This window comes from Oenanthe melanoleuca, chromosome 2, assembly GCF_029582105.1.
Source record: "Oenanthe melanoleuca isolate GR-GAL-2019-014 chromosome 2, OMel1.0, whole genome shotgun sequence".
Lineage (NCBI taxonomy): Eukaryota > Metazoa > Chordata > Aves > Passeriformes > Muscicapidae > Oenanthe > Oenanthe melanoleuca.
Window position 1 is genome coordinate 127,951,706 of NC_079335.1, and position 15,764 is coordinate 127,967,469.

At 42.7% G+C, this 15,764-nt stretch overlaps 1 protein-coding gene and 1 long non-coding RNA gene across 3 annotated transcripts in view; one reads left to right on the plus strand and one right to left on the minus strand.

Moving 5' to 3' along the window:
* The window catches only part of NMT2 (N-myristoyltransferase 2), a 37,197-nt gene extending 28,489 nt beyond the window's left edge, over nt 1-8,708 (minus strand). The window contains exon 1 of the mRNA XM_056483093.1: nt 8,047-8,708. Coding sequence (XP_056339068.1) covers nt 8,047-8,693 — 647 coding nt within the window. The 5' untranslated portion in view covers nt 8,694-8,708. The remainder of the gene's footprint in view (nt 1-8,046) is intronic.
* LOC130248932 (uncharacterized) lies at nt 7,056-14,707 on the plus strand. 2 transcript variants are annotated; one of them, XR_008839707.1, is made up of 3 exons: nt 7,056-7,378; nt 9,149-9,284; nt 13,164-14,707. It is a non-coding gene; the product is annotated as an uncharacterized LOC130248932 (long non-coding RNA). The 2 variants fall into 2 exon arrangements; XR_008839708.1 differs by having other exon boundaries at nt 7,058-7,348; nt 13,164-13,251.
* Nucleotides 14,708-15,764: the final 1,057 nt, after the last annotated feature.

Here is a 15,764-nt window from a genome sequence, read left to right on the forward strand (position 1 = left end):
CCAGAAGAATCCAGATAAAACATTCTGTTTTCAGGAAACTTTGTTCCTAACTTAAACTGCAATGAAAGTCTTGCTTAAATCCCAGTAAGAGACAACATAAAACCAACCAAGTATTTGTGCTTTAAAACAATAAGCACAATAAGGTTAACTTTAATTTAAAAAGCCCCAGCAACAAAGTAAAAATTGCACTTGAGGAATCTGATTTATTTTGACTATTGATTTTGATTATTCTTAAAGAAGATTTTTACTTAACAAATAATCAAGATATAGAATCAAGATTAGATCAGAATTTGCAAAGTGTCAGATGCGTCGGCAACTCTCAGAGAACGAAAATACGAAGGCAATGAGTCAGTTACCATTAAATTGTCTTCAAGGGGCTAATCTCTCAGCAAAATTTTACAAACATAATGAAACTTAAGACAGTTATCAGAGTTTGGGGGGCTTGGGTGTTTTTTACTGGGTAAAAAAAAGTTAATGCAACAAACAATTGCTTCTTTAAAGCCTGGAGGGGGAACAACCCCAGGCATCATACTGACAAAGAAAAAGAAAAATCAGAAGAACACAACTAAAGTTATTACAATCAACACATTTGCAAGGGACGTATTATTTTCTGTAAAATGCTCACTTTCAAGATTATGATGACCAGTTTTAGCATCTATACCTTGTCTGAGCTGATATTGTCAAGAAAACACCCTCCCTCCAGCTGGAAGGCCCAAAATCTGCAATTAATCAAACAGTGCAACTAAGCAAGGAATGATTTTTGCGAGATCATTACTGTACTTTAGAATAGTCTATAGTGAAAGATCAATCTCAAAAAGTCCTTAACATTCAAGGTTACACTGGGTTATGCTCCCAGAAAGAGAGAGCTGTAGATGCCAAAGCCTCTAGAACAGGACCAAATTGCCACTCAGTGGATAACAGTAGAGCAGACCAAACACACTGGAGAGATTAAGAGAGTTTGAAGCATTTACTAGAAGGCTGCAGAAACAGAAGATGGACTCGTGTAAGTGACACTTATTCTTTCGTTGCAGAATAAGCATACTCCTAGATTACCTAGGAGTACATGATCCATAATGAATCACAATTTCATTGAATCACCACACTTAAGTTGGAATACACCTTTAAGAACAGTGAGCCCAGCATTAACCCCAGTCCACTACAATAATGTATCCCTCAGTGCCACATCTGCACTTGTTTTTAATACACCCAAGGATGGCGACTCAGCCACTTCCCTGGGGAGCCTTTACCAATACTCAACAACCTCTTTGGTGAAGAGATTTTTTTATCACATCCAATCTGAATCTCCCCTGGTGCCAGTTGAAGCCATTTTCTCTTGTCCTGTCATTTGTTACCTGGGAGAAGAGGCTGACCCTCACTCAGCTAAAACCTCCTTTCAGGTAGCTGTAGAGAGCAGTAAGATCCCCCTCCCTTAGCCTCCTTTTCTCCAGATTAAACAAGCCCAGTTCCCTCAGCCGCACCTCACAGGACTTACTCTTCAGCCCCTTCACCAGCTTTGCTGCCCTTCTCTGGACATGCTCCAGCACCAGTTTTGAGGCCAATGGAGGGTTCAAAACTGAACCCAGGATTCAAGGTGTGGCTTCACCAGTCCAAGTATAAGGGTGCAATCACTGTCCTGATTCTTCTGGGCACACTCTGTCTGATACTTGCCAGGATGGCATTGGCTTCCTTGGCCACCTGGGCACAGTGCTGACTCGTTTAAAAAAATAAAATTTAAATCTATCTGAAGGCCTGGGTACCAAGCTGACATTTTGTACAGAATTTAAATGCAGAACAGACCCAAAAGCCTGGCAAGTTGTTACAAATATGCAACAGTAAAATCTCACGTGTGTTTAAGACCTAGGACTTCACCACCTCTATCAGGCAAAACTGAGATAAAAATACTAGGGAAAGTGATTTCACCTTTGCTGAGATTCATTTAAGGAAGTATTTTTTTTACTTTCTGCAATTGTCCACAAACTTGTCTTTCCCTGTAACACTTCACATATAGCAAACAAATGATGCTTCTGTGTCCCTGAGCTGGCTCCCAAGGGCTTGTGTGCTGAACATCAGGCTATTTGGAGTTTCAGCAAACACTGTCTTGAACAGACACCCTCAGCAGGCACCTAAGCCCCAAGCTGCACCAGTGCAGCTCACTTGTCTTCTTGTCTTTCAGGAGGATCCAGCGTCACATACACCACAGGGGAATTTTGCTCACTAGGATTACCTCAGGGTCAATGTTTTATTTATTTTGGTGAAATAATGAACGATTCAAGTAAAAAAATGGTTTGGCAGCTATGGAGAAAAATCAGCTTTGCCAAGCTTTACCAATGTTATCCTCAGTTAAACCGTACTTTTACCAGGACAATCATAGTTTGTTCTTTGACTTATTCAAGATCTTTTTCATACAGAAATGCATATTCTTCAGCTGGGAAAGAAGAAGAAGAAAGACAGAAGTAAATTGCTGTGAAATATATGTGGCATTTAAACTACACTACTCAGGTTTTTTTTTTGTTTGTTTGTTTTGGTTTTTTGTTGGTTGGTTTGTTGTTTTTTGTTTTTTAATTAATCTTCCAAAATCCCAGTCCTTGGTTTATGACCTTGAGGTTTAAACCTTTCCCACTGTCTGTTGCAAAATAAATACTGGTATCTCTGTCTGACAGGTTATCCAGGGATCATTCTGAGCAGTTATTTATGCACAGTCTCCTGCTTGGGTCAGTTTATTTTTTACTGTTACAGTCCACACAATGTAAAAAGAGGATTTAAATAGAGTTCTACTCATCGTACTATTTAGGCACGCCTGCAACCCAGATATTTGGTAGCAGGCAGCACACAGAACCTTCCACTCAGTAAGCAAGTTTGTCCAACACAAGCTGCAATCACAGATACCAAGCAAATCAGGGCAGAAGTGAAACCAAAACATCTCGGATTTTTTGTCCTTCTCATGCTCTGCCTTGAAAAGAACTGAAAGGTTCTAAAACTGGGAGTGAGAATGGCTGAGAAGGGAGAAACTTCGTTGCTCAACTTGTAGTAATTACACTGGACTTGACAGCATGAAGGATATGCAAAGGTAACAAGATTAAAACCAAAGGCTCCTACTAAAAGCTTTTCTCTGACATTCTTGTGTACTAAGATCTGAATTCTCCTCTGTCAGGTCACATACACCTATATGATGACACATTGAAGTATATCACACTTAGAAGCGTGGGAGGAAAAAAGTTTCCCATTTTTATGAAAGTTGACCTTTAAGTGTAAAATCTCTTTTTCCAAACTACCCTGCTCCTGTAGAGTGACACAACTCTGAGTGCAGGTCCCATATGGGAAGCAGAAAAACAATACAGAACTCACGGTGTTGCCATGTCAAGTTGGCAGGTCAGGAAACACAACCTTTTCACTCATCAGATCAACACATTTGCCCCAGACCAGCCTGCCACGCAGACAACAGATAATACAAAGAAAACCATTCAATGTTAGATGATTTTGTTAGGAAGATTTTGACTGTGTCAGTCTAGTGGAGACACACTTATACCAGGAGAATTTAACAGGAGGGCAAGTCTATACACTGAGGTTTAGCTATATCTAAGTACAGGCACAGTCTAAGATATTTTTAACTGCATGCACAATGACAAATTTTTAAGTCTGATGAATAAGAAAAAGGTGAGGCCAGAATAAAAGTGACATGCAAATCAAAATTCAGTTGAGGCAGAAGAAGGGTCAAAAGACCGTATTCTCCCCCAAATGACTTAACCTTGCCCCAGAAACAGGCTGTGGATAGGACTCCAAGATAGCCACTTAGGCCTATGGTTTCATGATTTTGTCTGCAAGTCACAAATGCAAGCCCATGATCCCACCCACATACCTTTCCACTTATGTACACACATCTGGTGTTTTGCATAGATGTGAGAAAAAAATACTCTTCCCTCTCCCTGCATGTGGTGGTGTTTTGGTTGGATTGGGTTTTTTTAAACTGTAAAATGGGAATACTTACTGCATTTGGGGAGAAGTGTGGCAAAGGTGGAGAAACTTACTTTATGAGGCTCAGAAAAAATCCATGAAAAGCTGAGATGGAAAAAACAGGAGGAGCATGACAATTACCCTGTTCAGGTGGTCAGACTGTTTTGGTTCCCTTGGTTTATCTTTCTTACTGACTAATTGTCACTATTATTTTAATTTCCTTTTTGAACACTAAATTCTGCTTTAGCAGAAACAACCTTTTGTAATATCAGCATCTGTTTTAAATTACATGGAATGGTAATTTTAAGTTAGCAATTTCTCAAATTTAAAACCAAACATGTACTTCAGATGTTTATTTTTAAACTGCAAAGGCCTGTGTGGGGTTCTTGTCTTCACAGTACTTCTCTCTCTGTGAGTAAGTGATGTTGCAAAGCTGCATTTCTGAAGATGTTACACAGATCTTTTTGATCACAAAAATAAGGTCTCATGTATATGAGAGACTTCAAAAATTATAAAGCAGTATTATTTATACTAGGGCTGTCTTTGGTTCATAAAGAAAATGGAGGTTTAGGTGCAAAGGGCTTTCTCATTCCTGTGAAAAACTACCACCACTCCAAGACAATATAGAAAGGTCTTGACCAAAAGGGTCTATGCCTTCAAATTCCACTTACTAACAAACTGCCACCACAAAGAATCTCTCTGCATGAAGATTTCATTTGTATACATTTCAGTACTTGAGAATGGAAGGTTTTTAGCATGAAAAGCTAGCAGCAATACCTTAAACCCTTAAACCCTAACCAAAGATTCAGATCTGCATGTTTCCTCTGCCTCATCCTTCAAGACTGTAATTTGTACTTCCAGATGTAAAACTCACCTGCTAAAAACGAGTACTGCTTCCACTACCTTAAAATATTTGCTTCTTTTTTAAATCTAGAAGTAGTACTCATTACAAAGCTGGCCTTTTTTGACAATAATCATAGGGGTATACTACTAAAACATTCAAAGCAAATAATTTGTGAGGGATGGGGGAGTTGTTTAAAGGTCATACCTTTTTCTCATCTGTTTACTTAATGTTTTGTATCCAAGGCCTTTCTGGAAATGAGCATAAGGAGCTATTTAGAATATGAGAGACCTTATAAGGATGGGCTTAGCAGGGTGGATCCAGGTGCAACAAACACATTTTCTTCTACATACACACTAACAAAAATATTTTGTAAACCAGTTTATTACAATACAGAACAAATACAGCATAATGCGTCTAGCAGGAACACACTACAGAACAGGAAAACAGCAATGAGTCACACAACATACATAATCCTGCATCTAAAAAACAGGAGCAGAATCAGAGGACAAAGACATTTGCACAGTTGAGAGCTATAAAATGGTTATTTTCTGCTGCACTCATTCAGTGCTCAAGCACAAAAAACCCCTTCAAATTAAAAAAAAAAACAAACAACAAAACAATAAAAGCCCTATATATCTAAAAATCTTGTTTTCCTGTGTTTCCTAATATTCTAAGGACCTGTTTTCAAATGTCAAGAAACACCTTTAAAATAACTTAATTTACATGGCAATCCAGTAGAGACTGACACACAATATTCTGTCTCCTTCTAAAAAAGTGCAGGCTAAAACAGAACAAGATTAAATACTGATCAAGAGCAATAGAGACCATGCAGAATTCAGCAAGTCACTTGACACAGTCATAGTCTCAAGTAGTTGGGATGCTCATAAATGCTCAAGTATATAAAACCTAATCTAAAAGCTTGAAGCAAACTTTAAAGTTACCTCAATAATTAATATACAATGACTAGGAGAAAACGTGTAATAATTAATTAGGCTCCTATTACTATGGGTTAATCTCTCAGATCAAGAGTAGATCTTGCATGCTCTGCTGTGAGTTTTTTTCCTTTCATTTGCTGGAATCCCTTTGAGTATTTCAGCCTGCAGACAAAGAGTAACAAACAAGATTTTTCAAAGATTACAGGAAAACAAAGTAATTCAAGAGTTAATGCAAGTAATTCAAGACTTCATGCAGCAGAAATTAATACTTAAGAGGCTTTTTCTACTGGAACGACCTACCACTAATTTAACTAAACTTCATATTACTTGAAAACATTCGCTTTCTTATTCACAGAAGCACAAAGAAGCTTTTAAAAAATTCTCATTAAAATATAACTAGGATATTCAACAAAAACAACTTTTGGGTAGAAGACCATACAGGCTACAACTACTACAGCTGGTAGTCCCTTAGAGAGCAGTGAGACCCGTGTTGGAGTGGAGCAGCAAGCTGTGATTCAGAACACACCGAAGTGCAATTCTTTGTTCCCTGGCTGCTCCCTACACACTGCACTTGCTGTCACTGCAGCCCGGGCACAGCCACACGCAGAGCTACGCTGCACAGGGCAGCTACAGCCCAGGCACACACACAAACAAACAGGAGAGGAAACTGAAGTAGGAATACAATCCAAATGCATTCTGAGCAGGCATTATCTAGCTATCAAACAATCCCGATGAGGATGCTAGGTCGGTTGCTATGAAGAACAATAAGTAACAACTATCTGCTCTTAGGACTTTCACTTATTTGGGAAGCACCAACTGTGACATGTTTACTAAAACAAATGTAACAAAAACCACAAGCTAATGCAACACTATTTTGTCCCTTTTAATATCCCCGATTTATACCACTGTAATTATTTCTGATGCAATTATTTTAGCGTGCATGCCATTAACTCAGTGACAGAACAGCAAGCATCAAAGTTTTCCCCCTTCCTGCTTCTACACAAGTCAGGCCTCCAAAATCTCTTAGATTTCTCTTGCCACAATTTAAGCTTGTTGTCAACCAAATCCTGGGGGCAGGAGACAACAGAGTACAAACAACAAAAAACAGTCACCTACAGGAAGGGTCTCAAGCAAATCAATCACTAACTCAGGAGGAAGACATTTGTGTAGTACTGTATAGATTAACCTAGTTCTATTTTAGGTTCCTCCAGCCACTCCTAGCTGCGACAACAAAGCGCCTTCTCTGCAATCACGTTTCTAACCCCTCAAAAAAGAAAAAAAAAAAATAAATTAAGCCGACTTTTGAAACACATTCCTCCCACTCCCCTGCCCCAAAAGCCTGCAGAGCAAGCCAGAACCTTTGCACCTCGCGTCCGGACGGAGCCTCACTGCAGCCAGCAGCCAGCCCAACACCGGCCGGGTGGCAGGGGCCGCAGCTATGCTGGCTGCCTCTCCCACCAGCTCCCCAGGCAACTGCAAACACCGCCTGATCCTCAGCGTGGGAAGATCTGAGACGCGAGATTAGCGGGGAAGGAACTACAACCAGACAACAGCGTCTGCCCCGGCTACTGCCGTGCTAAAACACGCGCTCTGCTCTCCACAGCGTGTGGATCTGGAGGTAACATCTCCTGGAGGACAATGGGTGACGGTGAGGAGTGTCTGCAGGACAGGCTGACACAGACGATGCCGGAGCGGACCGGGCGGGCGGTGGGTGTGGGTGTGGATGGGGATGAGCGCGGTGCGGCCCGCGGGAGCCGCTAAGCTGGAACCACCCGGAACCACCGCGGGGACACGGGGGCATCTCCCCGCTACAGGGGGCTTCCTGACAACCAAAAAATACCCAGAAACGCCCCCAAGCCGTAAAACCGCCAACAAGAAGGCAGGGTCTGCCCTCGCTTATACAGCACGATTTCAAGGCCGGTGTCCGGCGGGGAAGTGCCAGCCCCGCCGCCCCTCACCTCGGGCCGGGCCCGGCATCCCGCCTCCTCCCTCAGGGGCAGAAGGGTGCGGGGCTCCGGGCCGGGCGGCAGGGCCGTCCCACGCCGCTCGCTGCGGCGGCAGGCGGCCCGGGCTGGGGCCGCTCGGCCGCGGGCGGCCCGGTGCAGGCGCCGCGGATGAGCCGAGCCGGGCCGGGCCGGGCCAGGCCGCGCAGGCCGCCCGCCAGCGGGCAGGAGCGCCCGCCACACCCGACCCGCCGAGGGACCGCGCCGGACATCAGGGGAGCCCGGCCCCGGCACCTCCAGCCCGGCCTCTGCCGCGGCGAGGGGCACGGAGCTGCCTCCCCGAGCCGTGCCCGCTCCCCAAGCGCGCCCCTACCCCTTGGCGTGCTCCGTCTCCTCCTCATTGTCGCCGTCTATGCCGCAGGTGTCCTGGTCATCCAGCTCCAGGCTCTGCTGGCTGGCCGCGGACTCACTGTCCTCCGCCATCACGGGGGAAGGAGGGAGGGGAGGGGCGGGGGAGCCTGTGAAAGAACCGGGGCGCACGGGCAGACGCGGTCCGGAGCAGCTCCCTCTAGCTGCGGTCCCTCCCCGCGCCAAAGCCGGGGGCCGAGGAGGCGGCGGCCGCCGGGGCTGCCCGGCCGCTCCCGCCACCCGCGGGGCCCGGGGCGGGGCCGTGTGGGGAGCGCTCCGCGCCCGTCCCGCCCGGCGCTGCCCAGCGCTGCCCAGCCCAGCCCAGCCCAGCCCGGTGCACTCGGGCGGTGCCGCTCCGGGGCCCGGCCCCACACTGTCGCCCTCATGCCGGCGTCCATGCGGCTTCCTCGGCCCTCTGCGCCCCGGAATCCCGGCCGTGGGCGCTGCCCGCCCCGCCGCGGAGAGCGAGCGCTGCCCCGGCGCCTCCGTCCCGCGGAGCCCCTGGGGCCGGGCCTGCAGCCGCCGGGCCCCGGCAGCATCGCCGGCCGTTCTGCCGGCTCCCCGTGTTTCATTCTCACACCATAAACACTCGGACGCCCGAGTTATTTTCATAGGTCTCCTTAGAGCTTTAGTAGTGACTCTAGGTTTGCTGCTAGACAAAATACCCAGTTGCTTATGGCAACACACTGGAAGCTGTTTTCTCAAAGCGTTTTGTATTTCTACAAGCTCTATGCTAGAAAACTTGGAATTGAATGGTAACGATTTATACCCAGGAAAACAAATAAAGAGCAACTTGTGTTAAGTATTTGAACTGTTGCGATTTCCAGGGTCATATCAAGCTTTCTGAATGAGATCCAGAATTTCTTGGTTTGGCAGTACTGCCAAACACCACATTAAACGATAAGAATAGGGTGCATCAGTTGTAATTTCGCTTTATCTTTGCACCATTGAGAGCAATTTAATGTGAAGATGCTATTGGTTCTGCCCTATTTAAAGTTTGATCTGGATTACTTTTTTCCATTTTTCATTTGAAGTGGCATCATACTTTGCTCTGTTATGTATTGCAGGTGACATGTCAAGTAAAAGGTCTCGCTGGCCGACAGAAGAAAGCTAAATGTCCTTCCAGCTGTCAAACTCTGTCTGAGTACTGAGCGCTAGCCTGGGGCTGCCCTTTGTCCCACTGCACTTGGTCCTTTACAACTTGTGAGTTGCCACAGGAACTTGTGATTCAAATGCATGAAATGGAGTCTGTAATTTACACTTGGCCAAGTATGACCTCTCGGTGTCAAGCCCGTAGTAGTTAAGAGGGAAAATGTTTTTATCACGTCGCTACACTTTGAAATTACCTTTAAGAGGAAACCTTCATTCAGTTGTAATGCATAAGAGAGAAAAGATATCTCAAAACAAAGGCACAATACCCAATAGTTTTCAATACCAAAAACCAATTGTGAAGTTGTCCTGTAGCCTGGAGAGAAGTTAATCCAGTGATTATGAATGATTTTTCCCCCTCATAATACTATGTAAGAGAAAGTGAAGAACAGCATGTCAATGACTAAACAGCTGTATTGAATCACTGTGTTGGAGAAGCTGTAGATTTCACTATCTTCTTTACCACAATTTTCCTCACTTCATTGAGACAAACGGAGTACAGGAAGGCTGGATCCTGACTCTTCTTGCATTTCATATTGTCAGTTGAAGAGGCAATATGAATTTCTCCCAGCAAGCTACTCTGCTAGGCATTCTCCCTGGAAGGGGGACTAGAGCTGCAGAATGGCTGCTGTTCTGTACTTCATAGCATGTGTAAAGTGAAGAATAATCTTAAACATAGTGCAGTTGATATCCTGAGATTATTATCCAGGATCAACCACTGCAAGGTCGAATGACAGCACTGGATTGCATTTCATGAAGATGCAACTTTTGCTTATACCACAAGTAAAGTTCACCAGAAGTGAGAGTTAGGCACCTGTCCTGTACTGCGGATTTCTGAGGTAGCTTTGCATTTCTGAAATTATAAGACATATTCCCAGTGGATTTAAATTTACTCTGCAGACACTGCTCAGCAGTTACACTACTTGATAGATGCTGGCTACCACATGTATAGTTGTCTTCCAAAAATAGAGCAGCAAGGTGAAAAAATGTACCTCTGAATTTCAGGACCCCAGATTCTCAGCCACAGAGAGTTATTGGAGTATGTAACATTAGTACAGCAACCTGCTGTGCCTGAAAAAGCTCCCTGTTGGCATCTGTACTTCCAAGATCTCTGTTGTTGCATGTGGGCATATCCAGGAACCCCCCAAAATGCTGCACGCCAGTACCGCAGACACAACCCACAGACTCACACCAGTCTAAGCAGACCATCAAAACCCATCAGAAATGTTTAAACTTAACCAGATAAAGAGCTTGTGTTTGTGAAGGTGCAAACTCACTATTTTTAACTGATGAAAAAGACCTCTTCCTAGATGTACTGGGAAGATAAAAGCAAAATCTTTTTATTTTATGAAGATTGAAAAGAAAGCACAGCCATGTTGCACAAAAGCTAAAAAATTATGAACAAAGGAAAATAGACTTCCTTTGCAGGAGATACACTTCACTTAATACTAAATGGCATATCATGAAATCAATTAAAATACTTCCAGCATGTCATGAATTATTCATCAGTTGGTTATTTTCATAGGTCTCCTTAGAGCTTAGTAGTGACTCAAGGTTTGCTGCTAGATGTAGACAAAATACCCATTTGCTTATGGCAACTAACTGGAAAAAAGGAAGAGAGAAAGGCAAATAAATGACTTCAAGTGTAGCTCTGCCTTGCTGCTCCCAATACTATCAGGCACCAAAGAACAGAACAGTTTCCAGGGGACCTGCCACACCACCATAGATCTCAGCTTTCTGCATCTTTCCCCATTGTACCTTCCAGGTTCTGTCTGTCCCCAGTTTTCCATGACAGAAGCAGTCATGGGTCTGTCATGGCTACAGAAAATTAACCAGTGTCTACAATTCAGAGATGCTTTGAGCCACCTCAAATGCATGTATGAGCATAGGTCCAGATGCACAAATGAACTTTGCCATTGCTGTGTTTAACCTTTTCCTAGTTGACTGCCAGAGGAAACTCCAGGACTTAGAATGAAACCCTACAAGCACTCAAATACTTTGGGCATCTTGGTGGCCAGCATGAGTTCACAAGAACCCCAGGTTACTTAGGGAGGAGCCATCTAAGCTTGGCAGTAAGAAATACTAGGGATTGGGAAACCTAAATTCCCATGACTGTACAGGGACTGGATGAACCATTGGATGAGACTGTGCAGTACGTGGGCAGGGTTGGACCATGCTTCTTGCTCTTCTGAGACTGAATAAAGCCAGCCAGGCACAGATACTGTTTCCCACAGGCAGCCAGGCATAACCCAGACTTGTTTACCTGCCTAGCAACACATATTAATTCCATCCCAGTGAGCTGCTGATATATAATCCAGCACTAAGGCTATTGGCACCATCTGATTAATGAGTTCTGAGTTTTAAACACTGCAGAAGAAAAGTGTCTACAATTTTCATGCAGTCATAGGACTGCTACTAACTTAACACACCACAGTGAAATATTCATGGTATTTATAATTTAAAATGGATTTGGATTGCAAGTAACAACTTGATGTAAAGATTTTTAATCTTGTAAATTGAAAGCAAAATGGGTCCAATTTGAAAATTAGCTAATATTTTAGTGTTTCCCCTATTTTCCTAATTAACATTTAAAAAGTTATTGAGCAAACAAATATATTTAGACTGCGGTTCATTCAAGCGTCTACTAGTACTACCTCACATTGCTTATTTTTTCTAATTGGCTGCTCTTTATGGTGAAAACGTAAATACTATCTTCCACGATTCTGAATGAGAGGCAAGGATAAAAGAATAAGATTGAAAATAAACAGAACAAGTGCACCAAAACACTTCTGCATACTTGTTACAGTTAACAACAGTGGAAGTAGAAATGGTTTGGGAAGGAGATGAGCTTGTGATCCCATCTATTGCACACTGTTATCAATGTGAGATCACACCTCTGGTCTTTATGGTTTGTCTCACCCACTCTACCTCCTTTTAGCCCCCCCTGCATACCCCACTTGGGGAGCTGCAGCCTCGCCTCTTCCCACATCTTGCTGATGGCCTGTGTTGACTGCAGTGGTCAAACTGGGGGCATGCAGTCTCAAAAGTATCCCATTCTTTCTGCTTCATTCTCATTCATCTTTTTCTACTCCCATTTTCAAATGCAGCTCATTCCTTATCCTCTTCTATTTTACAGCTTACCTTTGCACAGAGCCATCTACTTCTCCATGCTGGTGCCTGCACTGGCAAGGGCCATGGGCTATACAGCACTGAAGAGGGTTAGGCATTTACATACATAGTGAAAACATATCAGGGCATTGAAAAAATGTGTATGATAAACACAAACCTTTGTGCTTAAAGGTATAAGTGATAAGGATAGAAAGACTTTCATCCTGTTATTATTGCTAGTAGAGATTTCAGTTTTGAAAGCATCTGTTTTTGATGATTGTTGGAAGCAGGATACAAGACTTACATCAAACACAGGTTCAAACTGGTTCCAGCACTGCTCAATTCCTGAGTTCCTAGAGTCTCTAGCCCCAAAAGGTAAAAAATACTTAATAATCAGAGCCAAAAATAAAATAATTATTACAAATATATATGTATTTTGCATTTTATGTCTATTTTGAGACCCTTCTCAAACTATGTGTGTGGATGAATGTGTTGGGGTGACTTTATGATGCATGTATATCCCCAATCGTCTGTTCTGTTAGTGTTGAATATTGAGTTCTGCAGCTTTAAGACTGGTTCCAGGAGTGAAGAGGGAGAGAAGAGGTGCAGAGTTTGTTATCAGAATCCGCACTTGCTCCCCCGCATCCTTCACACAGACTGTGTTGTCTGCAGTGGGCAGCAGGAGAGAGCTCTCCTTTGCTTTTGGTTAGTTTTTCTGGCTAGCTGAGGCAAAGAAGTTCCCTAAACGTTTTTTTTTTTTTTTTTTTTTTTTTTTTTTTCCTTTTTCTTGGAATTGTTCGAACCTGCTCTGGACTGAAAACCCAGAAGTGCACTGGGAGCTCACACCTGTGGCCCACCAGGCCTGGCCTGGGCATTTCTCAGCACTGGAGGGACTGAGAACACTGAGTGAGCTGAGCTGAGGGACTCTTCTGAATTTGTCATCTCTTCAAAGCAGAGAGAGGTTTTGCTGTTTAGTATTGTTCATTTTTGTGCTGGGGAGTACTTTGTTTGTTAAATAAATAGTTTTTTTTCCACTTCTCTCTGGGGAAATATTTTCTCCGAACCAGCTGGGGGAGGGACTGCTTAAATCTGTTTCCTAGAGGGACCCCATTCAGAGGTTTCCTCCCAAATTTACCCTAAACCAAGATACTGAGAATTGGTGGTGACAGATTTTTTGATAAAGAGTGTTGACACAGCTACTGCAGGAGCTCTGACTGATACTCAGCAATTACTTCTGCCCATCCAATCTCCAAATCAATCCAATTTACTCCCCTCAGCTCTGCAATCAGTTCTCCCACTAGCCTTTTACACTTCCCCCAATCAATGTGCCTGCTGTTTCCTTCTCTTTGCAAGGAGGCTGCAGGTACAGCCAAGCAGCTTTATTTCCCTCATTCTGGAAGAAGGGAGTGATAGATACATGAATTATTCTTTATCTCTTGACCATTTCAGTAGTTTTTCCAAAATAGAAGTTTTTAGTTTTCTTTTTGTCTGTTTCAGATAGTTCTTTTCCCACAAAGAAAAAAGAATTCTTTCCTGTGACAGATGTGCCTTCTGGGTGGTTAGAAACAGATTAACAGCATAGAAACAGATTAATAGCATGGTTCCTGAACCATGCACACTTTTGGCATGGAGAACTACACTGAATTAAGAAGTGTCTCATAGACATAGTGTCTTCCCTATGAAGACAATGGAAAATCAGACTCTATTGTAATGCTTCAATTTCTATGCAGAGTTTTTAAAGATTTTGCTGTAAGATTTTTACCCTTCTGAATTTTACAACTTTGCAAAAAAGAAAAGACTGTCAAGTGTGCAACAACTGCAACTTACTTAAAATACAGATCCTAGACAAGCTTTAATCACAAAATTTACACATCAGGTTTAGGCTAGAAGGCAAGCATGAATAAATCCTGTGGAAGTTGGAGATACAGCAGAAACTCAGCATCAAGCATGGTTTTGACCCTGCAATGTCAGACCACAAGGACAATTAAGTTAATTAATACAAGCCTTTATGGGCTCTCATGCCGGTTCTTCCAGTCAGTCTGGGCGAGCGACCTTCACTTCACCATTGCTTGATGTTGAAATGCTGAAACCAGTATTTAAGCTTTTATATTAAGTACATTTATATACATACATGTGAATATGTATCCATGCACGTGTGCATGCACACACACATATACTTACTTATGTAAGGATTTCTTCAAGGATTTCAAGGAATGAAAAACTAATCCAGCTGTCAAGCCAAATACATTTCTCATTGGGAGAACCTGGCTATCATGTTTGGCTCATCTCATTTTTATTGTGTTATTTAATGCAGGATTGCAAGGTGTTAAATACAAGTTAGAGCAAATGGCAGACATAGAAAAAAGGTTGCCCTTGCCAACACCTACCTAAAAGTAGCTTTACTGAAAAGTCACACTGTATGTCCCATTGATGTGTGGTGGCCTCACAGCATGGCACAAAACTGAAAGTGGAATTAGGGAACTTGGTTTATAGAAGAGGCATTCTTTGAAGAGAGAGGAGAGAGAAGCCAAGGCCTATAGCTTCTCTCATCTCCTAGCTTTTTAAATTTCCTGTAACCACTAAATCAGCAAAACCCTTTTAAAAACAGTGCTTGTAACAGGACCACTTTAAATTTAAAGTTCCTTCAGTTTTGATGCCCAAACTCTCCTGCAGCAGGACCAGCCATTCCTTTGAAAGTGGGATCTCTCATCTCACAGCATTATTTTAAGCACCATTTCCTCCCTTTATAATACAAGACTGTCAGGAGCATTCCTCAGTTGGGTTTACTGAGGAGGCTGTTTTTTTTTTTTCATGTGGACACAAAGTCCTTCTCTACAGAATTACAAAAATAACCTGTAAACAAGTATTTCATTTGTACCTCCCTGTTGTCATCACATTTTCCTTCCCTGTGGCTGTAAGGCAGAATAGCTATTTAATGATCAAACAAACCGGCACTGTTCATTCCTAGAAGAAAAGCACATCAATAAAACAAGAAATTCTTCAGTTAAGTGTTAATAGACCAAGTGCCACAGTTTGCAAAGTAATTACCTGTGGATACCAGAGGATTACAGCTGAAAAGAACTAGATACCCTTTCTGTTATTACTGACAAATAGAAGACAGTACCTGGTCTCAGTTTAACAGTTGGAATTACATGAGTAAATGTAATAAAAAATGCTCCTCTATTCTGAAAATTGCATGTGACAGCTGCTTATTTGTTTACCTGAAGCTCCAATTCCAGCTGTTTTGGAATGGGAATGAATATAGCAGATATGAAAATATAGTGTAGGTATGTATTTATCATGGCATATGATATAGCACAATATTATATATATTCTAAATCATGTGTGATCATATATATATACACACACACACACAAATAATAATAGTAAGGTTAGCATTATGAGTAAGGTTAGTGTTGAACCTGA